The sequence below is a fragment of the Crocodylus siamensis genome, chromosome 1 (genome assembly GCF_052110815.1).
Source record: "Crocodylus siamensis isolate JL-2025a chromosome 1, ASM5211081v1, whole genome shotgun sequence".
In the NCBI taxonomy this organism is placed as follows: Eukaryota; Metazoa; Chordata; order Crocodylia; family Crocodylidae; genus Crocodylus; species Crocodylus siamensis.
The window spans coordinates 169,939,675-169,963,691 of NC_143395.1; the positions used below are offsets into that span (position 1 = coordinate 169,939,675).

The 24,017-nt window shown below is 42.0% G+C and overlaps 1 protein-coding gene across 2 annotated transcripts in view; it reads right to left on the reverse strand.

Moving 5' to 3' along the window:
* Positions 1-2,349: 2,349 nt before the first annotated feature.
* SPATA17 (spermatogenesis associated 17) overlaps positions 2,350-24,017 on the reverse strand; it is a 158,706-nt gene continuing 137,038 nt past the window's right edge. For both annotated transcript variants that reach the window (XM_090031528.1, XM_090031529.1), the window contains exon 10: positions 2,350-2,829. In XM_090031528.1, the coding sequence (XP_089887654.1) occupies positions 2,749-2,829 (81 nt within the window). In that variant the 3' untranslated portion in view covers positions 2,350-2,748. The remainder of the gene's footprint in view (positions 2,830-24,017) is intronic.

Genomic DNA, 24,017 nt, shown 5'->3' on the forward strand with positions numbered 1-24,017 from the left:
ATGAGGTCAGAGATATTAAAAGAAAGAAAGAAAGAAAGAGAGAGAGATTAATCTGATAAAGGCATTGCCATTTCTAATCGGACTGATGGGAAAATGTGGTACAGAGGTAAAAGGCAACACAGGGTGAATTATTTTGAAGTGATGAACTACCTTGAAGCTGGAGCAATCAAATAGATAGCTCTCACATCTAAAAATTACTGTGGCATCTTTATTCATCAACAGTTTTGTGCAAGTCTCTCATGCTCAGACTCCCTCCACAAGGAACAAAAGCACTCCGATTTATTTGGTCAAATTAAATCTTAAAAGGAGGGACTTGTCTGAGTTGGCCATTTCTTACTTACTAGAATTAAAGGAAATTCATTTTCTGCTGCAGCACAGAAAGATAAACTTCAACAAAGTATTTTAAGATACAAAAAGTACAGCAACAAATATTAGTACTTGTCTCAAATTATGACATTTCTGCTTTTACTGGTATTGTTTATAAAGCGTAGTGTATTTTTTCTCCCTCTCTTGCAGTTTTAATTCCATTTATTAGGCATCTAAGTGGACTTAGGCACTTAAGTAAAACTCTATTCTACCGTGGCCAAGTCCTGAAAATCCATTAATGCATCTACTTTTGTAATATGCAGTTGTCTTACCCTTAAGACCGAGTCACAGAAAAGCAGTGAGGAGGAGTGGGACTCACCCACCTTTTTATTTTTTTTTCACTCTCAAGCAGGCATATAAGTTCACCTACATGCATTACTGGTGGAAGAGAATCTGGCCACTAGTCTCCTCTCCTTTAACTACTGCAAGATTTATTAAAACTCTTTGGGTGTGTCTATACGAGATGCTTTACTGTGTAGTAAACTAATCTACTGCACAGTAAAACATCACCATCTACACATGTGGGGCATTTATGTCTTCCAGGAGCCAGGAGCCAATCAGTGCCAGGACTGGGGAGCTCTCTGCCCCCATGCAGGTCTCTGGTTCCCACTATACAGCTGGGAGCTCCAGAGAGAGAGCAGGGGCTGGGAACCCACTCACCCTCCAAAGCAGCTCTGTGCAGCATGGAATTACTAGGATGTCTAGATGCACTGTCTGAAATGGGATTGAAAATATTTTGGTCCCATGCCCACTAGTATTGGATACTAGCATTTAAACTATTTCCAATACTGGCTCAGGTGGGTTTATGGATGAAAACTTCTGCCAGCAGTGTTTAATATTCTTAGTATTTGGAGCACTCCTCTGTGTGCATAATAACAAAATGTAATGGGTAGCATTTGCTCATTTTGATGTAGACAACAAGGGCTGACATTGTAAAAATTTAGGAATAAAATGTTGATTTCTACTGAGAGCACCCCAAGGGATGACGAGGTCGAACGGTCATAAACTACTACAAGACCATTTCAGGCTGGACATAAGGAAGAATTTCTTTACTGTCCAAGCCCCCAAGGTCTGGAACAGCCTGCCATCGGAAATGGTTCAAGCACCTACATTGAACACCTTCAAGAGCAAATTGGATGCTTATCTTGCTGGGATCCTATGATCCCAGCTGACTTCCTGCCCTTTGGGCGGGGGGGCTGGTCTTGATGATATTCCGAGGTCCCTTCCAGCCCTAATGTCTATGAAATCTATGAGATATCAGGCAGTTGCCAGTATTCCAATTACATGAGGAAAAAATACATTATCTCAGACGATTTAGATAGGAAAATGCTACATAAATACAATCCATTCACTATATCTGAAGAACTAAACTATGGTGTGATCCTAGGAGGTGCAGAACTCCTCCCTAGGTGATGAGTGCCATTGATTTCCATTAAGTTGGCATACAACTAAGGCACTCAGCACCTTGAGTTTTTATGTAAGAACACAATGTTGTGAGCTGGAGTCTTCTAGGCACAAAAATATGTTAATTCTAGCCTATGTTTCAAGTGGCTGCTTTGTACTGTGACCTTCCAGATATGAATCTGTTAATGTCAAGTTTTCTGGACCAGGAGTAGAAGAAGATATATATAGAGATGAATTAGACACAAAGTTTCATGTTCCTTATGTGTGAAATTGGTGGAGGACTGTAGTTTTCTTTTTTAACAATGAAGTACCATAGGAAGCAAGGAAGGGCTACATGATTTAAGGCAGTATTTGCTATAAAAAAATGACCTACTCTGACCCCCATGAAAGCCAAGATAAAAATATTCACTGATTTTTAATAGCACTTGAATCAGGTCCAAAGGAGAAAGCTTACCAATGTTGAAAATAACGAGTATTAGTGATATACTAGGTAGATTTACATATTTTAGAAAACAATAACCTAACAATTCTACTTTAGTGAAATTCTCTTTCATAACTGTAACAAAATCACTTTGAAGATATGATCAAAAGTCTTTTAATTTATTTAACTGATTACAATGGGTTTTGTATCATATAAGATAAAGGAGGTATTTTGAAAAAGCAACGCTAAGAGCTAGTAAGTTTTCCTAAGTCATCATTACATTTGCCAGAATGGTAATATATATAATATGAAGGTCTACATTGAAATCAAGTAGAGGAGGATATATGTTGCTGGAGAGTTTTTAATATTAAGGTCTACATTGGTAAAAATAAAACAGAAGAACACTACTTTGGTGTAGGTGTAGCCTAAACTGCTTTAGAGAAAGCATTTACAATAATTTGTAAAAAGTTTAGTCAACATTTTGCTTTGCATTTGCTTAAAGACATTTTTATTGTTTACTTATTAGAAAGTCTAAATCTAGATAAATGCAGAGTTCGTTATACTATTTGCCCAGCTCTTGAATATGTTTTTCCACACCTATCGAAGAGATCAATTGGTGGTAACACGGTTTCAAAGTCCTAGAGAAAAGAACAAAAGAGAAAGGTAGTTAAATTTTCATTTTAAGCAATAGAATTATTTATTTTTATTGCACTTAGTGTGTTATTGTATAATTTCACCGGTCTTCTTTTTGATTTTCCTGTTACATATGGTACAGTTTTTAGGATGTAAATTACACTTACAAAAATACTTCTGTTGTATGATAAAGTATATTACACAGTTATCCATTGATTATTCTCACATAAGTGTATCAGACTGGGGAAGAAATTCAGGATGAACTAACTATATTTATATAAATAATTATATATTGTACATAACTGCAAGCATTGCACACTTTTTATTTCTCTGAAGCACAGGCTGATTGTAGCTAGGTACAGAAATTACACATAAACTGGTATAAGGGATTGGAAACTGGTCTAAACCTATAACAGAACAGAAGTTCAGTGTACATAGACCAGTTTAAAAATTTCAGAACCTGGTATAAGATGGATCTGGATAGATGTAGTATCAGATGTAACTGGTTTAGGTTAGATTGGCCCCTAACAGCTGACAGGGGCCTGGGGTGGAGAAATGAAGCCACACTAGGCCAGTCAGTGGGGTGGGGGAAAGCCCCCACTGCATGCACCCCCAATAGTTCTGGCTGAGCTGGGGGAGGGCAGGGTTGAGGCAGAGGCCTCTGCTTTCTCTCTGCTCCCTCTCTTCCCACCCAGCCACAAACAACTGGCAGGGGGCAGGGCTGGGGAATGAAATGTGCTGAGTGAGTCAGTAGGAGAGACGGGAAAGCCCCCAATGTGCCTCCCCAGTGGTTTTGGATTGGTGGGGGAGGGCTGGAAGCCTCTGCTCCTCACTGCCACTGGCAGCAGGGGGTTGGGGGCATGTGCTCAGCAGGCAATCAGGCTAAGTATGAGATGTTCTAGCATAGATTTCTATACTGGGAAGTTCCAAATCTATACTTACCTGGCAAGAGAAATGCCGTGACCACTAAGTCGGTTTTCCTAGTTGCTGGGGATAACCACTTTTCTGGCATGGGATATTTCCCATGGAGGTAATGTATAGTTAACCTCCCACTTCCATTTCCAGTGAGAAGATCTTGGCTTTATGTCCACTTTATGGAAATGGGAGGCTCCTGTGGCCATGTGGCCGAGGGCAAACAAAACTCAGGGGCAAACTGAACCCCAAGCTTCCAGGCATGAGCCTGCAGGATGCCTGCCAAATGATTTGGAAGCATCTGAAGCACCAGGTGGGGGTGAAGAATACTTGCCAGTAGCAGGGCCACATAAGATTCTTGAATGACTCATGGATTTGGAATTGATTTGGCTGATTTGACTTGGAACATGAAAAACTTTCCTTTAAAATTATAATTTTTTTTATTTTTAAAGTTCCAAATCTTTGGGGTTGTAACAAAGGCTACTTTGGACTTTTTTCACTGTTCCTAAAAAGCTGCTGATATCAGCAAAAGTCAAGATTTTACTACTTCTCCCCTTTTGGATGACATTATAGTCTAAGTGGTGGTTTTAAATTGGCATGGTTTTCAGGACGCATGTCTTTTCACTCCTCCTGGAACAACTGCAGCCTTTGATCAGAACTGGTTGGAACTTTTTTTTTTAAGTGGATTCATGGAAGTTGAAATGTTTTGTTGAAATGCATAAAATATGAAGAATTTTTGGCTGATCTTTGAGGTTCAGTGTAGACTAGACAAAGACACCGTGACCATAAGTGAATATCTGACCTTCTGGACACAATTCCATTTTATGAAAACTTTTAAAAAATTTTGTTTTCTTTCAGTGAGGAATACCACAAATTCTGATACTTCTAGTGAAATGGAATTGGTGTTCCTTCCTCCATTTTTGCATTCCAGTTCTGCACTGGATATTATGCAGATAGATTTCTATGTACAAAGAGAGTCCTAGTGACTTCAGTGGAGCTCCATGAAAATGGAGGAGTCTGCTTACTTTGTTTTCAAAATAGGATCTTACCTGAATCTCAAATAATTATAAGTCATCTGCAATTTCTTACATCTGACACATGGCCCTCTCTAAATGTCTGCAAAACTCTCAGATCCAGATTTCCTAAATATGCCAATGAGACCGAAATAAACGACCCTGTGGCCACATCTACACAAGATGCTGACTGTCCAGTCATTACTGAGCAGTACGGCTGTGCAAAATGGCTGCGTGTCATTTCAGTTTCGGATTTGGCATTTTGGAGGGACAGTGTTTTGTTTCAGTGTTTTGTAGGGCTGTGCAAAACGACTGTTCTGTTTCGGTTTGGATTTGGCATTTCAGAGAGACCGTGATTTGTTTCAGTGTTTTGGATTTCTGTCCCATTTAATTTTCACCAAAATTGTTTTGAAACTTTCAGAATTTCAACATTGTTTTAGTGTTTCGGCCATAGGCTATAATGGGGAATCACAAAACTGCCTATAACTTTGTCATTTTTTGCCTCTTCATCATTTTTTGTGGATGAAACTTGAAGGGATGCTAGCCTCTTCTGAGGCCATGAAGCCTGCCAAGTTTCAAGGAGATAGGAGCAGGGGTTTCTGGGAAACTGCATCTCAAACTGCTAAAAGCAAAACTCATGACGTGTGACTTTGTGTGTGTGTGTGTGTGTTTGTGTGTGTGTGTGTGTGTGTGACAGGAGTATCTCTACTGGAGCCTTTCTATTGGTGGCTCCACCTTCCTGTTATGGGCTAACCACCTGCTCACTTGCCCGCCATGCCTTCATCTTAATTGATTAATTGACTGATGTAATTAGCAGGAGGCTGCCCACTTGATGTACCCCAGTGCCAGGGGGTGCTATCTGCAGCTCCTTTTCTACCCCTACAGCACAGCCCAAGCCTCACAGATGGCACTGACATAGTTTTTGACCTGGGCCCTGTTGTGGCTTGGCCCTCTCCTTTATCTCCTTGGGGGCTCCTCACTGCCCCCCCTTGCTCTGGGGCTGGGGTCAATGCATCCCAAACACTGTGCCCGCTCTGGCACCGGGGTCCCCACACTACCATGGAGCTCCTATGAGGCCTCCTCCAACCCCTAAAAGCCTCACCTGGTCCTCCAGTTAAAACTGTAAACAGAAAAACACCAAGCCCCTGGACTATAACATAAAAAGCTAGACTGTCCAGCCAAACAACATTCCCTACCAGGAAAACTCTCCAACCCCAGCAGCAACCAGGGGATGCTCACCCAGTCAGAGTTCTCCCCTCTGTCTGTACTAGCCAAGCTCCTGCTCCCTCAATCACCAGAGGGGAACTGCCCTCCTGGCCTCCTGCCTGGACTTATATGGTCCAGGCCTTGCCCCTTCCTGTCATCTGGCCCCACTGGTTGCCCTAGCAACCAGCAGCTGTGACTCTGGCTGCCCTGATGACTGGCAAACAAGCTTACCCCTTTTTGCCACTAGGGGCCTCTCTCGAGGTGTTCCTCTGCTCTCAGGCGCAGGGCACCTGAGTGCTCTGCGACAGTGTGTTAAGGCATAGCAGGATGAAAACTGCTGGGATGGTAGCCCCTGTTCTCACTCTCACAACTCCACTGCAACCAGTAAGCCTCAAGCCTCTCCAAGATCTTACAGGTCTGGGCTTTCCCCAGCCAGAACTATGCAGCAGCTGGAGGTTATCAGGTGCCTCCTACCTACCTTTCATGAGGGAGGTTTGCGGTCCTGGCATTTCCTGAGGCTGCTGCATCACTGGCAATTCCACCTAGGCCTCCCTACCCTGGCAGGGTGCAGTTTTAGGTCATGCCCAGGATGATGTGGGGCCTCCTCCTCCTCATATAGCCCCAGCCCTTATACTTCCAAGTTCTTTCTTGGCACAGGAGCTCAGCAGGGAGATGTTCTTTCCCTGCTAGCTCATGAGCAACTGAACTGCTGCCTCCAGCTGTGAGAGTGGGGGATTAAATAACTGCCCTCATTAGCACCTTCCTGTCACATACATAGCCCCTTGTGTGGGCATCAGGCTGAGGAAGCATCTGCCAGGTTTCAGGCAGAGCAGTGCAGGGGTTTCTGTGAAACTGCAACTCAAACTGCTGAAAGCAAAACTCATGTCACTTGTGTGTGTTAAGGGGTGTAGGTTGTAGCCGTGTTGGTTAAGGACGTAGCCCAGAAAAGGTTCTTATGGTCAATCTGATACCTTTTATTAGACCAACTGAATAGTTGGAGAAATTCTTCTTTGCAAGTTTTCAGGTTTAAAATCCTTTCATCAGGCTGAGGAAGCATCTGCAGTTTCTGTGTGTGCTCATCCTGGATGGAAAGAATAGTAAAGAAGCCAGAGGCTGGCATGCAATGCAGGCAAGAAAGCCAGTCAGTGAAAATGGAAATGGAGGCATCGGGGGTGAGAGACAGGCTGGGGAGGGGTGGTGGAGTGAGGATAGAAGGGGAATGTAGCAGGTAAAAGTAGAGGAGGTATTTACTACCTGCGGAGTCAAATGTTAGGCAAGTTGTAGCGTTTGCCCCAAAGCATCTTGCTCCCCTTGATGCTCTGGTATAAGTAGCCCACCACCTTCCTGCATTTCAAAAATGAGCTGGCTGGTTGTGATGGCAATGTCAATGGCAGCCCTGTCCCCCTCCAAAGCATCCCTGACTATGAGGTGGAACTTATGTGCCACACAGCGGATGTCAACAAAGTTGGCATCACAGACTGCCTTAACCATGTTGGCCCCACTGTTAGTGACCATGAACCTGCAGGTGAGCTTGCCTTGCCCAACAAGCCACACCTGCACCATTCAGTTCAGGGTCACCATGCTCTCTGTTGCCATGTGGGACTCATCCATCACCTTGGCTTGAAGGATAGACCACCAACTGCCTGACTGATGGCACCAGTGCCCTGTGAGGAAGAGGTAGGCATGATTTCATCTGTCTCCAGCAACCATCTCCCCAATGCTCTGGGTGATCTTACTTGCCTTTGCAACATGCCCCCTTTCTGTTCACTGTTCCAGAGTGGCCTGCCTTTGCTTTTTTGGCGATGGGGACTTTGGAGCAAGAGGGGGACTTCTTTTTGGGCATGCTCCTACTGGTGCCAGGCTGAGGAGGAGCAAGGGCAAGAGGGTGGCGCCTCCTGAGATGCATCAGCATTCCCATGGTGAAGTGTTTCACCTCCTTGCCTCGGCTGGTCTTACATCAGTGCAGGCAGATAGCATGTGTGGGATCATCTGCCACCTCAAAATGATCCCACACCACACTACCCCCTTGCTTCTGAGGTGTGGGTGTGGATCCTGCCTCAGCAGGCAGAGGCACAACAACAGGAGGAGCTGACTCAGCTGAGGCACTTGCTTCCACAACCTCACCATCAACCTCCTCCAAACTGCCTTCCAGGGAAGGAGACCTGGATCTAGGGGAACTTGGAGGGGAGTGGAGCACAAACTCAGGTTCCTCCTTGGTCTCCAGAATTTCTTTTGCTAGGGCTAGGTCCCCTGCTTCCAGATCCAGCTCCTCTTCTGGCACTGGAAGGCTCAGGCTGGGAACTGAAATAGGGGTGGAGGAGACTGTCATGCTGGTGCTGCTGGGGGTTATTATTATGGCAGATGTTATTGGAGGGGGTACAGATGCAGGCACTGGCCCCACCTTCCTGCTGCCATTAGCACCAGAAGCCTCATGTCTGCTAGTGCTAGGAAAGAGGGTGCATCTAATTTTGGGGGAGAGGAAACTTACAAGTCTCCCTCTGCCCCCCTGCCAGAAGACCTTCATATTCATGTGCTGGAAAAAAAAAGGTGCGTCTGCGTGAGTGTATGTGTGTAATGTATGTGTAGTGCTTTCCTGCAGTGCAGTGATGAGACACTGCCAGGCAAAGCACTGATTTCTTTTTGTTTGGGTGGGGGAAAAATAAGAAGAACAAATAACAGGATTTTTGGGGAACAAAGAGTTGCAAGGGATAACAATAGCGAGGGTAGGCAAGGGTAAATAGGAAAGGATTGGCTACAGCTTGGTAGGAAAGCACCACCAAGCTGCAAGGTTACAGATACTGCTCTCTGCTGCTGCTCCTGCTGCTACACAGACACAGACGTAGCTGCAAAATGGCAGAGAGTAGTTCATAAACAGCCTTTTATGGTGCTTCTCTGTCCCTCCCCCAGAGCACTGGGATTGCAAGGGACCTCAGGGACAGATCATAGACACTGGCCAGGTACAGATGTCAATATCAGAGCAGCCCTTCCCCCCCCCCACCCCCTTAGTTTCTCTTTCCCTGGAAGCTCACCTCCAAAACAGTTCGAAACATCTGAAACAGTCCGAAACATACGGAGCCTTGCATTCGTTTCAGGTTCGGTGTTTTGGGCCGCCAAAACGTTCAAATCTGAAATGAAATGGCTGCTGAAATTTCACACAGCCCTACTGCACAGTCATTTAGCACTTGTATAAAGTACTTGTTTATACAAGTGCTAAATGACTGTGCAGTAACTGGAGTTACTGAGCAGTCATGCTGAGGAATGGCTTTTTCATTACACTGACTGTGCAGTAGCTCATGACTACCGTGCAGTAGCATCATGTCACACTTCCTGCCATGCAGTGCTACTGCACAGTAGTCATGGGCTGCTGCACTGTCAGTGTCTTGTGTAGATAAAATAAATGGATGGAGTGTTTCAAATAGCATTATCTTTATGATACTTTTAGACTAGTATACTATTGTACTTTAAATTATTTTTATTGTTTTCAGTCTACAAACACCTTGCAGATAAAACAGCTGCAAAAACTATACTTGCATTTTTATATTAAATATAACAATTTAGTATAACTGTAATTTTTTTCTGAAATAAGATTGCTATACTCAATTCACTGGCTTCACCACGCTGACTTTGTTGTTTTGGATGGACAGAAAACCTTCCATGAACACATAAGGGAAGCTCTAGTTCCATAGAGAGCAAACTAATGTTATTAATATGTACCTAAATCATGGTATAATTTGAGAATGTATAACTGTTTTATGTTTTGGATCTGGAAATATATTCTCATGTTTATGCAGCAAAATTAATCACACTCCATTTTAATTTTTAATAAATTGTAATTAGTAAAACATCTTACAATTTGGAAAAAAAAAAAAGGCTACCAATAAATGTCCACCCCTCTTATCTGGATAAAATTGGGAATGGCAAATTGAGCACTGAAGAAGTCTTCATTTGCTAGAGCAGACGGGTTTTGCTATTAGGATGCCTAGCCAAACAAAAACAATTGGCTGCCAAAATTAGCTCCTAGGGACAATTTAGGAGCCTTTGAAGTGAACAGTTTTTTGAGCTGGAACTAAGCCCAGGTCCAGCTTCAGACCCGAGTCAAAATGACAAAGAGGAAATTTTCTGTGCCACTTGCCCCCTCAGTGTAAGATTGCTTTGGGTTGGCAGCTGTACTGTTTATCTTGCTATTTAAAGCTATTTCACTAGATACTCACAACTGAGTATTTAAACAAATGGCTCTGATCATGATGACAGCAGTAATGCTTGACCACATCTAGGCAAGACTTCATAGTCTGATGAGGTAAAGTAATAAATGGTTGATGGTTATCTATTAAGAACTGAAGATGTATATAAGGTATATTAAATATATAGGCCCCTTGTTTTTCACACACGAAAATATATACATATTTTTGGCTAAAAACTTGTAATTTATTTACTTAAAAATACAGCAGTGTGCTTCTACTGTGTGGATGCACCGTAAGGGAAGAAGGGGCAAGAAATGTTGCCTCAGCCTCAACCTAACCTTGAAGGATCTAACTAGACAGTGGGGTGCTGCAGAGAGGATGTTTCAGGTGAAAGTACTGCCTCATATTTTCTCCTCCTGTCCTCTTCTGTGTTACTATGTAGAGCAGCCTAGGGTAAATGTTAAGTTATGTTGGCAGCCATGGTTTCTTCAGGAACAACTCTCCTGGTGAAAGATTACTGAGGAGAGCACACATATGAGTCTCTTCCTTCCTCCAGTCACACACCCAATACATGGTGAGAGGATGAGCACAATAAAGTAAAAGTTCCCTGGTAGGGCAGCCTTGTGTTCCACTGTGGGTAAAGAGGTGGAAGCAGGTGTTTAAGTAGTTTTGATGGCTGAAATTACAGAGTTTGGACATACAATGAAATGCTGCTTTTTTGCAGTCCTCTGCTCGTGGATTCTGGCTGGAGTCAGTCTATCTGGTCCTGAAAGGCTCACTTCAGTACAAAGATTATGAGCACATAAACATGCAAAATTAGTGCACTGGAATAAACTCTGGCACAGTTTGTGCCAGTTTATTGCTCCCAGGCGCAGAGTTTATATGTGTGCCTGGGATTGCAGCATATTGAGCTGGGGTGGTGCCTACTCGGCTGGCAGAGGGCTGCTTTGCCCCAGCTCAACATGCTGCAGAGGGGCTAGCTGGGGCACGAGGATGCTACAGTGAGGGGCTAGCCAGCAGGCAGCCCCCATGCTGTAGCACCCTCATGCCCCAGTTAGCTTCCGTCAACATCTACACGTGTATTATGTCTAGGTATATCCTGTGATCTTTGGGTATTTAGACATGTGCTTCGGGAAAGTGGGGGAAACTTTAATTAGAGCAGCTCTTGTAACCACTCTAATTAAAAGTGCCCAGAGTGTCTCATGTATTAGCATCCCTGTGCTGAAAAATGGTGGCAGGGGTACTTTAACTAAAGCTCATTTGACAAGCTTTGGTTAAAGCCCCCCCACCCCCCCAACCCATTTTTCAGTGCAGGGACAGTGATGCACAAGACACTGGAGCCTCCTGCAGACTCAATTAATCGAGTCTGCTCCGAGGTATAATTACAGCATGTCAGAGCAGCCTCGCTGCTCATGTATAGGCACCTTTAATGCCTAGAATACTAAAGTTACAGCTTTAAACTGAGCTGTCCTCGTAAGCCTCATGACCTGCTAATAGCCACAAAGGCCTCTGACAAAAAAGCAGACCATGGTGATTAGCTGTTATAAAAGTAAAACATTGATCCAGCTATTTGCTTTGTAAATTTATCAGTTTTAGTTAACAATGCTTCCAACTAGTACAAGGGCTTCTGACATGACAAAATGAGTATAACAACCAATTTTGTCAATACAATACAAATGTCATTTCAAGTGCTCAAAACCCACTAAGCTACCCTAAAAAAGATTGATTTATCTGCTCCAATGTTTCTTTGGGGCAAACTTTTCTCACAACTGAAACCAATTAGGGGCCTGGCACTTGTAGTGCAGAATGTAGGTCAGCATCAAGTAATAAAAAAGTATGGACTTTTCTCTGTCTGTAAGCATCATGAAAGGGGTGCCATGGCCTTGTCGTATATGAAAAGAGCTCCATTAATTTCACTTATTTCAACTAGGGCTGTCAAATACTAATGCTTCTATTGCACTTTTCACACAAAGTACATTGACACCAATCCTGAACCCAGTGAAACAAGTTTACAATATTTCAGCTGGAGAAAGGGGTCGGGACTATAATTTTTAATTCCCTCTAGTACATTTAGACACCTTAAGCAGCATTGCTCTTGAGAAGCATTGAGAGAAATGAGCTAGGAGATTAATAATGGCTACCAATTTCTTCCCCTGGGTAGCAGGAACCATTTCTTGTGAATAGCTCCAACAACTAATTAGCCAAAAACTTCAGAGCACAATTACTTGATGTAACTGTGTTTTTGTGGCTGGTAGGCACAGACTGTCAATTGTACTTCCTGATGTGGACTAAAGTCCAAAAGCCAGGGATAGGTCTCCTGTAGCTTACAGCTATAATGTTGAAAAGCTAATGGTTAGCCAATTAGGTCACCTAACTGCTTCAAATAGGAGATAATAACAAAAAGCTTGATTGTGCCTTAGGCACAGGCCCTTGTATCAGTGTGGAGGTACTGACTTTCACTGAAACACAATGTCTATTAGAGGCTCCCTACCTTGTAGTGGGAAAGCAGGGCTAGGAAGCCATCTCCTTTCTCCTGCCTACTGCTATTAGCACTGGTAAGTTCTCTATAGTCTGTTCACTTACATAAATGAAAGGAGCTAAATTGCAATGAGATCCTGCATGGGGGCTAAAGTAGGAAAGGTGCAAGGATTGTTTTCCCATAAAGTGTACCAGTACAGTTGTTGGTCACAATCTGGCCCCAAACATTTTTATTTTTTTTCACATTATTCCTTCTTACGTCCCTCCTTAACTGGTTGGGAGAAATGGTACTTTTTGAGGGCTGTCTCTGAGTGTGATGTCTAACTCATTTCTTAATTACCTCCTGCAAATGCAAACATTGACAACAATAAAAATTCTCTGATTTAAAAAGATTGGCTGACTAAAGTGCAGAGCAATTTTCTACTTACTTTAATGACTTTACAAGTGCAAATTTTACCCTTTGAATCAACTTGTCATTAGATCTTAAAATAAAAAATGATATTGCATAGCCATCACAAAAGCCAATTTTATATCCTTTTGTACGACACTTTCATCAGAGAATTTTTTCTGCTTGTTAGTTTTCTCTTTTATTGACAGAAAGAATATGATAATATGTTGTACAAAATCAAGAAATTATTCTCACAGTGGGAAGTCTAACAACACTATTTTAATATCTTATCTTTCAAACATACACAGAAACTGTATTAATTGCTATCTAATTTATGCAACCAATATTTCATTATTATTATTATACTTCATTTTTCTCTAAGCCTTGTAACTGTCTCTGGTTCACACACATTGCTTTTTCTGGGAAAAAACAAACTCCATCAGTGCTAACTAGAAATGATGAAATACTTCAAATTACTGGTCATGAATTTGAAAAACTACTAATCTGAAAATTACATGGGTCCTTAGCTTCATGCTTCACAGATTTTATAGATATTAGGGCTGGAATGGACCTCACAAGATCATTGAGTCTAATCCCCTGCCCGAAGGGAAGGAAGTCAGCTGCGTTCAGATCACTCCAGCAAGATAAGCATCCAAGCATTTCTTAAAGCTATCCAAAGTAGGTGCTTGCACCACTTCTATTCTAGACTCTGGAAACTTGGACGGTAAAAAAGTTTTTCCTTATGTCCAGTCTAAAACAGTCTTCCAGCAGTTTGTGACCGTTAGACCTTGTCTTCCTTTGGGGTGCCTTGGTGAACAGATGCTCTCCTAGTTCCTGATACACACGCCTTATATACTTATAGACTGCCACCAAGTCACCCCTCAGCCTTTGCTTCTTCAGGCTAATGACTCCCATGGCTCTTAGCCTCTCCTCATAAGGCCTGTTCTCTTAAACTCTAATCACGCATGTGGCTCTCTTTTGGACTCTCTCAAGCTTCTCCACATCCTTTTTAAAGTGCAAAGCCCAGAAATGGATGCAGTACTCCAGCTGTAGCCTCACCAAGGCCGGCTAAAGTGGGAGGATGACGCTTGAAATGCATCAGTAGATGCAAGCCTATAAATATGATGTGGGTTTTTTCTCTCCAGGTGGAGCACCTTGCATTTTTCCATGTGCATGTCATCAGATTTTGATCTGCTCATCTAGCGAGTCTTTCTAGGTTGGCCTGAATTGCCAGCCTATCCTCTAGCGGACTGCAGTTCCCCATAATTTGGGGTCATCTGCAACCTTAGCCAATCTGCTTCTGACAGCTGAATCCAGATAATTTATGAATATATTAAAGAGTACTGGTTCAAGTACTGAGCCCTGGGGTATGTCACTGGTCACCATGTGCCATGTTGACTCAGGTCCATCGACTATCACTCTCTGGGTCAGACCACAGAGCCAGTTGCCCAGCCATCAGAGCGTAAGGTTTTGGCCACAACAACCAATTGTTGTAAGGCCGCAGTTCCCCAATTTTACCATGAGGATATCATAGGAGACCAAGTCAAAGGCGTTTTTGAAATCTAAATATATGACATCAACCTCTTCTCCTTTGTCCAGGTGATGTGTCACCTGGTCATAGAAGGAAATGAGGTTGGTCAGGCAAGACCTACCCGCAACAAAGCCATGTTGGCTCTCTCTCAGAATGTTGCCTTCCGTTAGGCTGTTGTTGATGTTTTCTTTGATTATTTTTCCCCAGATCTTTCCAGGAATTGAAGTCAAATTGATTGGCCTGTAGTTCCCAGTTCTTCCTTCCTTCCTTTCTTGAAGATAGGCAACACATTGGTTGTCTTCCAATCTTCAGGAACTTGTCCCAAGCGCCATGAGTTCTCAAATATCCTCACCATTGGTCATGCTATGATGTCAGTCAGCTCTGTTAGCACTCTTGGATACATTCCATTTGGGTCACCTGACTTGTGAATCTCCAGCCTTTCAAGCTGTTCCCTTCGCCAATTATAGGAGATTAGCTTTTTCCTGGATGTCAGTTGTCAGCTGCCCCACTTGGTTCAGCAAGGGCCTGATGTTGTCCTTCCTTTTTTTCTGACTTCCCACGTATTTGAAGAAGGACTTTTTATTCTCTTTAATTCCTGTAGACAGTTTGAGTTCGGTTTCAGCTTTGGTTTTTCTGGTCCGCTCCCTACTGGTGCAGGCCAGTGGTGCATAATCCTCCTTAGTGGTAGTTCCAAATTCCATCCCTTATAAGTTTCCCTTTTCAGATTCAGGAGGTCCATGAGTTCCCTATTGAGCAAAGGTGGGGGGATCTACCAGCCCTTTTGCTACTTTTTCTTTTGCTACTTTTTCTATGAACCGAAATGGACTTCCCTTGTGCTTTTAGGATCACATGCTTAAGGAGCGACCACTCATTATGGACTCCCCTCCCTATCAGATCACAGTCTCTCTCAGGGCCTCACCAACTAACCTCCTGAGCTTGTGAAAGTTAGCTTTCCTAAAGTCAAGGATTTCTGCATTGCTGACTGATTTGCCAGCTTTGCAATGGATAGAGAAAGTGATCAACTCATGATCAGTGTCACCAAGCTTCCCTTCAATCTTCAGTTGCTGACTAGATCTGTTGCCTTTGGCCAGTACTAGATCCAGCAGCGCCTTATCTCTTGTTGGCTTGTAGACTTCTTCAGTCAAATACAGCTCGTCAGTGCAAGCGAAGAAGCTTTGTGACTGATCAGGTTTGACTAGATGCTTTTCTCATGAAATGTCAGTATGGTTGAAGTTGCCCATGACAACCATACACGGAGAGCATGCAGCCTCTGCCAGTTCCCAAGCGAATTCATGGTCAACCTCTTCATCCTGGTTAGAAGGTCTGTAATAGATTCCTACAGTTATATCCCCCTTCACTGTGTTCTCCCTGCATTGTAACCCAGAGGGTCTCAAGTTACCCTCTTTGGGTGCCAATCTCTGCTGGTAGGGAAGTATACTGCTCCTTCAAATAGGGAGCTACACCCCTGCCTTTCCTTGCAACACAATCCCTCCTGTACAAGGTATAGCCATTAATACCTGTGGTCCAGACATATGCTCTCTGCTGAAGAAGCTGAACAGGAAGTCTATGATTCTGCCTCCTGCTCTTTCTCTGGATTGGGGGAGGAAGTGTACTCTGCACAAGATCTACATCAAGCATAATACCCAGCCAAAACACCATTAGGAAGGATGAAGTTACACATTAAACTGAGACTATATCAAGGGCACTTAAAATCCAAGTGCATGCATATTAAATCTTATTAACCTGTGCTAAGTGCCCTCTGAACATCTCAAAGCTATGTCACTTCAGGTGAGGGTTAACTCTGGGCTGTGCTACCTAGCTAGTGGTAGGGTAACCTCAGTCTTCTCCATGGGGACAAAACAAGCAATCTGCAATCCTCCAGCACCTTAGGATACATCATTCCTAGCCCCTCCCCCCACTAGGGATAAAGCGCTGGTGTCCTGGCTCCTAACCATGACTTGCTCAACAGCCCTTTAGTGGCAAGTGAGAGCTGTATAGGAAATAAATGGTATTAACCTTTAATGTGCAAGTGCTCAGAGCATATTCTAATTTTAAAACTGCTTAACATTTCACAGATTTAGTATGGCCTAAGTGAAATGTGTAACTTTACCTGTACAAAGTAATAATGTTTCAGAAAATGCAACTGCTTAAATGCTTAGGGTAAAACTATTTGAATTCTCTCTTAATAAACACATATTTCTCATAAGAATAGGGCACTTTACAATCATTATGTACATCAAGAATTTTAAACTGGGTAACTCCTGATATTCTTACTGTGCTTTCACCAGTCTTTTTCCAGGCAACTCATCTCCAAGCTTCATTGGGAGTTTTGCCTGAGAGAGGACTTAAGGAAAGGAGAAAATTATTGAAAGACATCAGGATTTGATCCAATGAGAGAATGATGACTGTGATGGCCAGAACCAGAAGGGTTAACAAGCAACTTACAGCAAAAATAAAATGCTTTTTGAAGATATCTGAAATAGAGCTTATGAAACTGTTTCCTGTCTGTCTGGAGTATAACCTGTAAGAATTATATATAGCTGTTTGCACTAGTTTTGAGACAGCATGAGTTTTAAAAAGCGGAACTAAAGAATAAAACTGTAAACCTAGCTGATTTAATAATTTTTTGCTTAGAGTCAGTAAAATTAACAAATCTAACCACAAGGTATAATTAGCATAGTGGGTTAAACTTGGGTGGGGACATGTTAATCTCAAACTCCAAAGTGATGTAGTGTGATATTCTTATTGGGTAAACCCAAGCTTAGTAATGATTTCTAACATCTTTTAACCCTATAGGATAACAGCTATAGAATAAGATTATGAGTGGCTAAAAAGCCAACAAATTAGCACAGACAAGCTATAAGAGAACACACATGTTAAGTGACCAGCAGGAAGGATGGAACAGAAGGTCATTGCTGTCTCATGCTCCTAGATCTCTTACTCCCTGTGTGAGCGAGGACCAGATCCTGACTGAGGGACCTTCCCCTGGTATCACCCTCTGACAGCATGGATCGGGGACACCTGACTTCACTGAATCAACTTAACGTGTACCTGAGACTGAGGGACTATCGATAAGTTACTATCCAAATGGGAACTCTTGGTTGATTTCTCTGTCTGTTTTTATTATCACTGCCAATTTTAACTTGTAGTGTTATGTTATCTGTTTATTAACTTAACCTTTTTACTAACTGTCATATGTGCAAACTATATCTTTTGCTGGTATAAGTAAAATTCATTCTTTTTTATAAGTGAACTTGTAATTGCTTTCCTCCCAACATCACCTCCTCGATCCTGAACCAAAAAAGCCCTGTGGCTAATATAAGTTGCAGTACTTGGTCAGCCTGCAACTAAATAGATATACTCACAGTGCCCAGCTGGCCTGTGATAGATGACCTTCTAAACTTCATGTGATACGAGAGTGGACTGATGGTCTTCTTGACTCAGGCAACATACTGCTAATAATGATTTGGTCCCAAAGATGCTATGATTTAAACTGTATAGAACCACTGTGTTCATTGGGGTTGTTCAAATACAAGTCAGATGAGAATTCAGCCCCACCATTTGATTCTGGTTAAGAAGTCTCTTGATAGCAGGGCTATCTGTTTTATTTCCCCACACCTCTACTAGCTTTACAGTGTTATCTAAAGGTACAAAATGTTAATTTTTATTAAATATTCAGATACTGCCTACATACATGAAGCAGATCCACTGAGGAGAAAGAAAGCACTTTTTAAGAGTAGGACTTCACTTTTAAACAAATTCAAATTCAGTCATAATTTTAAAAACCCCAAATATACTTAGCACAGCCTAGTCTGCTGTGGCAAGCATTGCAATATGTACTGTACTAGACTTCCATTCATGTTATTAACCTGAAGAAGCAGCACCACCCATTTTTCTGAACTTACCTAATATCTATAGTTGAACCAAAATTGCCAAAGATTATATTCTATTTTCTGAACTAATGCAATCTTTTTTACAAGTAAATTAAATTAAGATAGCAATGTGAATTTCCTCACAAGTTATTTCATACTTCAGTACCCTTGAACTTTACTAGGTCTGGGCTGAAAAACAAATGTGCAACTGAAATAGTTTGACTGGTATTCAGATTCCCAAGAGAAGTTTATTTGCTATTGGCACTTAGACCTTTATTTACAGCAGGCCAATTTCAAAAAAGTATTTTGGAAAGAGGGAGTAGATGTTTAGTGTATTTGTCATAATTTATCCAAAATGTATAAATGACATTTGCCAGGTGTGAAACCACACTGATACACAATAAATAAACCTTTTAAGAGCATATTAAATCTAAATGAGATGGAACTATGCCTACCATTATGTTCCTGTGCACATAAAATACACTGAGTTTTAAAAGCTTGTGATGAATCATGGAATCATCATGGAATCATCATAGAATCATAGAAATTAAGGGCTGGAAGGGACCTCAGAAGATCATCGAGTCCAACTCCCCTGCTCTGGGCAGGAATACTGCTGAGATCAAATGATCCCAGCAAAGTGTCTGTCCAGTCTCGTCTTGAAGACTTCCGAGGTTGAGGGCTGCACTACCTCCTTAGGAAGTCTAGTCCAGGTTCTGGTCACCCTTACCATAAAGAAGTTCTTCCTTGCATCCAACCTGAAACCATACCATAACAGTTTATGGCCATTGCTCCTTGTCCTCCCCTGGGGCACCCTAGTGAACAGTTTTTCTCCCAGCTCACAATATTCACACCTTACATACTTATAGACAGCTACCAAATCCCAATGTGTAGGGGGTACACATGGATGCATGTGCACTCCCTGAGCTTGCCGATGCACCCTTCCCCCCACTTGCTGCCAACACTGCCGGTGGCATCTGTGGGTGCTAGTTGTCCTCAGGGAACCAAACATCTGCGCTTGTCTAGATATGGCCTACATGTCAACCCTTCATTGTGTAATCTGTTCTACCATAACATTCTCTTTTTGGTAGGAACCAAGGCAGAGCCAATTGCAGACTGCAAAGGCCAACAAAGAACCACTTTTAACTTTCTAGACCCAAACCAGGAAACATTCTTAACGTACTAAGATCAAGTTGCAACTATATCCAACTTCTAGCTCATGCCAACAGGAATTTAAGTGAGACAAATTCTGAATTTTCAATCCCAACCAGGAAAAAGATTTACTTTTACAAACAGAAGTCAGAAAAACAAAGGTTAAATTAACATGAAATGGAATCTGAAACTTCAAAGTGATTTTAACATGACTTCTACTAGTTTGACACTATTTTCAAATAGGCTTCAGAGAGCGAGATAATATTTTTGAGAGAGCTATTTTCCAAATTCCAGTTAATTCACACTTCAAAGAGATATTATGAACTTCATAATTTACTAAAGGTAAATATCAACAGAGCCACTTTCAGGGGAAGGGTGTAGCCTAACTTCTTGTTACACTGAAGACAGCTATAAATCAGAATTCTTGTGTTTTAGAATTGTATTGCCACAAATGTAGGAAGTTATCTTACATTTCACCTTCTGCATTTGACATATTTGAAAATTTTGTTCAGTTTAGTGGGCATCATGTACTATTGAAACATGATCTTAAAATGATATTTCTTTCTAATAGCACAGATGGAAAAGGATGCAGCCTGTCAGTAGATGAGAAACCACTGCTCAGCTGAAATTTTCTCTTTGAAAAAAGTCTTCCCATTTTTCATATTGATATTTTATTCTAGATTGAAAACTTTTCCAATACAACAAAGAAATTATATCTTCTTAGTTCACCAAGTACATAATTATTCTTTCAATTTCTGTAAAGGGTTTCTGGAAAACTGCTAGTTCCCATGGATTAAGTGCAAAATGTTTAACTATAGTATAAAATCTGGAATATTGAGCAAATTAAATGCTTTTCATAACATTTCTTCATTGCATTTTCCCAGCCCTAACTGGCCAATTGATTCTCCACAATCCTATTTCTTGTCCTGTTTTTGCACACACAAAAAGTAGAATCTGTGTCTCCTGGGTCAGGGGAGGGGAGAAAAAGATAAATTCTATGAAATTGGTCCTAAAGAAGCCAGCTGAAGATAGCTTTAAGTCTTGTTCAGTCCCAGATTCCCAGACATCTGGAATAACTGATACTGATTCTTGTGTTGGCTATATTGATGTGGTTTGTATAATAGCTAAGGTAATCTATGATCATATTCTGTATTCTCAGCATATTTTCCCTGTGGCCTTTCTTATAAACATCCTCTCAACCTCATCAAAAGCCTTTTTTCAATTTGCACAACAGAAAAACATTAGGCATGATCTTCAATTAATGTTTCTGTTATTTTGCCAGGAAGTTTCTCCTCTTAAAGGTAATAGGAAAGTTGCAGTACAGAGGCATACCAGTCATGGAACAGAACCACATAATTTTACAAAAGATAAAAAAATAACCCCTGTCCTGAAGAGCTTAATTGAGATCATCTACCCTTTCATTAAAATAGCTTACCTCACAGTTCCTTAAAATGTATGTACATACATACATACATACATGTATACATTCATATATATACATACATACATAATCTATATTGATATAGATATATCTAGATATAGATACATATGTATGTATGTATGTAATATATAATGTATGTATTATATATTTATATAATATGTAAAGGATTTCCAGGGAATCCATGATGAACTAGTTTGGAAATACTAAAGAGTATGTCTAGATCCTATTCCACCTCCTGGTTATCTAAATGGCACATTAGGCAACTTTTAGGCATGTAAGCTCTTGAGTATAATTGTATTCCACCTTGCATGAGTCCCTAGAAAACTGTTAGTGCATGTTTTTGTAACACACCATATATGGCACCAGGAAGTTGTCCCCAACACTCTCCAAAAACTTTCTGGATTACCTGGGCACTGCTGTATTGCCCTCCCAGCAGATATCAGGGTGACTGAAGTCTGGTAGTCTATAGCAGACCCGCACCATGACATCGCCCTTGTTGCTTTCCCCTCTGACCCTAACCCAGAGACTCTCAACAGGCCTATGTACATATAGTGCAACTCCATATATGGTGTGTTATAAAAACATGCACTAACAGTTTTCTAGGGACTCATGCAAGGTGGAATAGGATTACACTCAAGAGCTTATAGATATCCATATAGATATCTCAGGGAAGAAAAGAGAAGATGTGTGGTGTGTGTATGTGCACATATATGTATGTGTGTGTGTGTGTGTATATATATATATATATATGTGTGAGTGTGTGTGTGTGTGTGTGTACTTCATCCCTGCATGCCCTAGCAATGCTCTCACATTCTTCCTGAGTTATTTGTCCAAGTTTCCACTTCTTATAAGCTTCCTTTTCATGATTTAGTTTACTGAAGAGTTCTCTGCTAAGCCAAATTGCAAGTATGTTGGTAGCAAGAGGATGATCAGGGAAAGTGTGGGTCCCTTACTGAATGGGGGAGGAAATCTTGTGACAGAGGATGCAGAAAAGGCTGAAGTGCTCAGTGCTTTTTTTGCCTTGGTCTTCACAGGCATGGTCAGCACCCAGACTACTGCCCAAGGCAGCACAGTTTGGCAGGGAAGTAAGCAGCTCTCAGTGGTGAAAAAACAGGTTAGGGACAACTTAGAAAAGCTGGACATGCACAAGTTCATGGGGCCGAATGAGATGCACCCAAGGGTGCTGAGAGAGTTGGCTGATGTGATTGCAGACCCATTGGCCATCATCTTTGAAAACTCATGGGGATCAAGAGAGGTCCCAGATGATTGGAAAAGGGCAAACAGTGCCCGTATTCAAGAAAGGAAAAAGGAGGATCCAGGAAACTACAAACTAGTAAGCCTCACCTCAGTCATGGAGCATGATCCTTAAGGAATTTATTTCTAAGCACTCGGAGGAGAAAAAGGTGATTAGGAGCAGTCAGCATGGATTCACCAAGGGCATGTCATGCCTGACCAACCTGGCCTCCTCTCATCTCTATGATGAGATGACTGGCTCTGTGGATACAGGGAGACCGGTGGATGTGGTGTACCTTGATTTTAGCAAGGCTTTTGATATGGTCTCCCACAACATTCTCCCAGGCAAGCTAAGGAAGTATGGGTTAGATGAATGGACTGTAGGGTGGACAGAAAACTGGCTGGAGCATCAGGCTCAGAGAGTAGTAATCGATGACTTGATGTCTAGTTGACAGCTGGTATCAAGTGCAGTGCCCCAGGAGTCAGTCCTGGGGCTGGTTTTGTTCAATGTCTTCATCAGCAATCTGGAAGATGGCATAGAGTGAACCCTCAGCAAGTTTGCAGATGACACCAAGCTGGGGGGAGTAGTGGATATCTTGGAGAGTAGGGCTTGGATTCAGAGTGACTTAGACAAATTGGAGGATTGGGCCAAAAGAAATATCATGAGGTTCAAAAAGGACAAGCGCAAAGTCCTGCACAGAGGACGGAACAATCCCATGCACCCATACACGCTGGGGACTGACTGGCTGGGCAGCAGCTCTTCAGAAAACAGGACCTGGCGGTTACAGTGGACAATAAGTTGAATATGAGCCAGCATTATGACCTTGTTGCAAAGAAGGATAATGGCATACTGGGTTACATTGGTAGGTATGTTGCCAGTAGGTCAAGGGAAGTGATTCTTCCCCTTTATTTGGTACTGGTAAGGCCACATCTGGAGTACTGTGTTCAGTTTTGGGCCTTTCACGACAGAAAGGATGTGGACAAATTGGAGAGGGTCCAGCGGCGGGCAATAAAAATGGTGATGGGGCTAGGATGCATGACTTAAAAGGAAAGACTGAGAGAACTGGGGTTATCTGGTCCAGAGAAGAAGAGACTGAGAGGGGATTTAATAGCAGTCTTCAACTCCTGAAGCGGGGATTGAAAGAGGATAGAGCTAGACTGTTCTCAGTGGTGGCAGATGACAGAACAAGGAGCAACGGTCTCAAGTTGCAGCAATGGAAGTTTAGGTTAGATATTAGGAAGAATTTTCTCACTAGGCAGGTTGTAAAACACTGGAACAGGTTACCCAGGGAGGTGGTGAAAGCTCCATTCTTGGAGGTTTTTAAGATCTGGCTAGACAAAGCCTTGGCTGGGATGATCTAGTTGGGGATGGTCCTGCTTTGAGCAGGGGGTTGGACTAAATGACCTCCTGAGATCCCTTCCAACCCTAACTTTCTATGAGTCTATGATTCTATGATACATACACAAATTCAACTGGCAACTAACCTCTGAATCTGTATTTGATCTGGGATCTGATTTCTCTTTACCACTATTTTTTAAGCTGCATGGATATGGTTTGAGTCATTTAAGGGCTTTTATTGTTTTTAGTTACCCTATCTTACATACTTATGGATATCTAGATAGGAATAATCAGCAGTAGATGACCACTAAGGGATAATTGTGCCAAGCCTAACTAACTACACCACAGCTGTCCAGTCTTGCTAAAGTCCTCCAAGGTGCAGAACTATCTATTTCTACCAGCGGTTTTCTGATGGAGTTGGAACACTGACAAGAGACTACAGAGTAAATA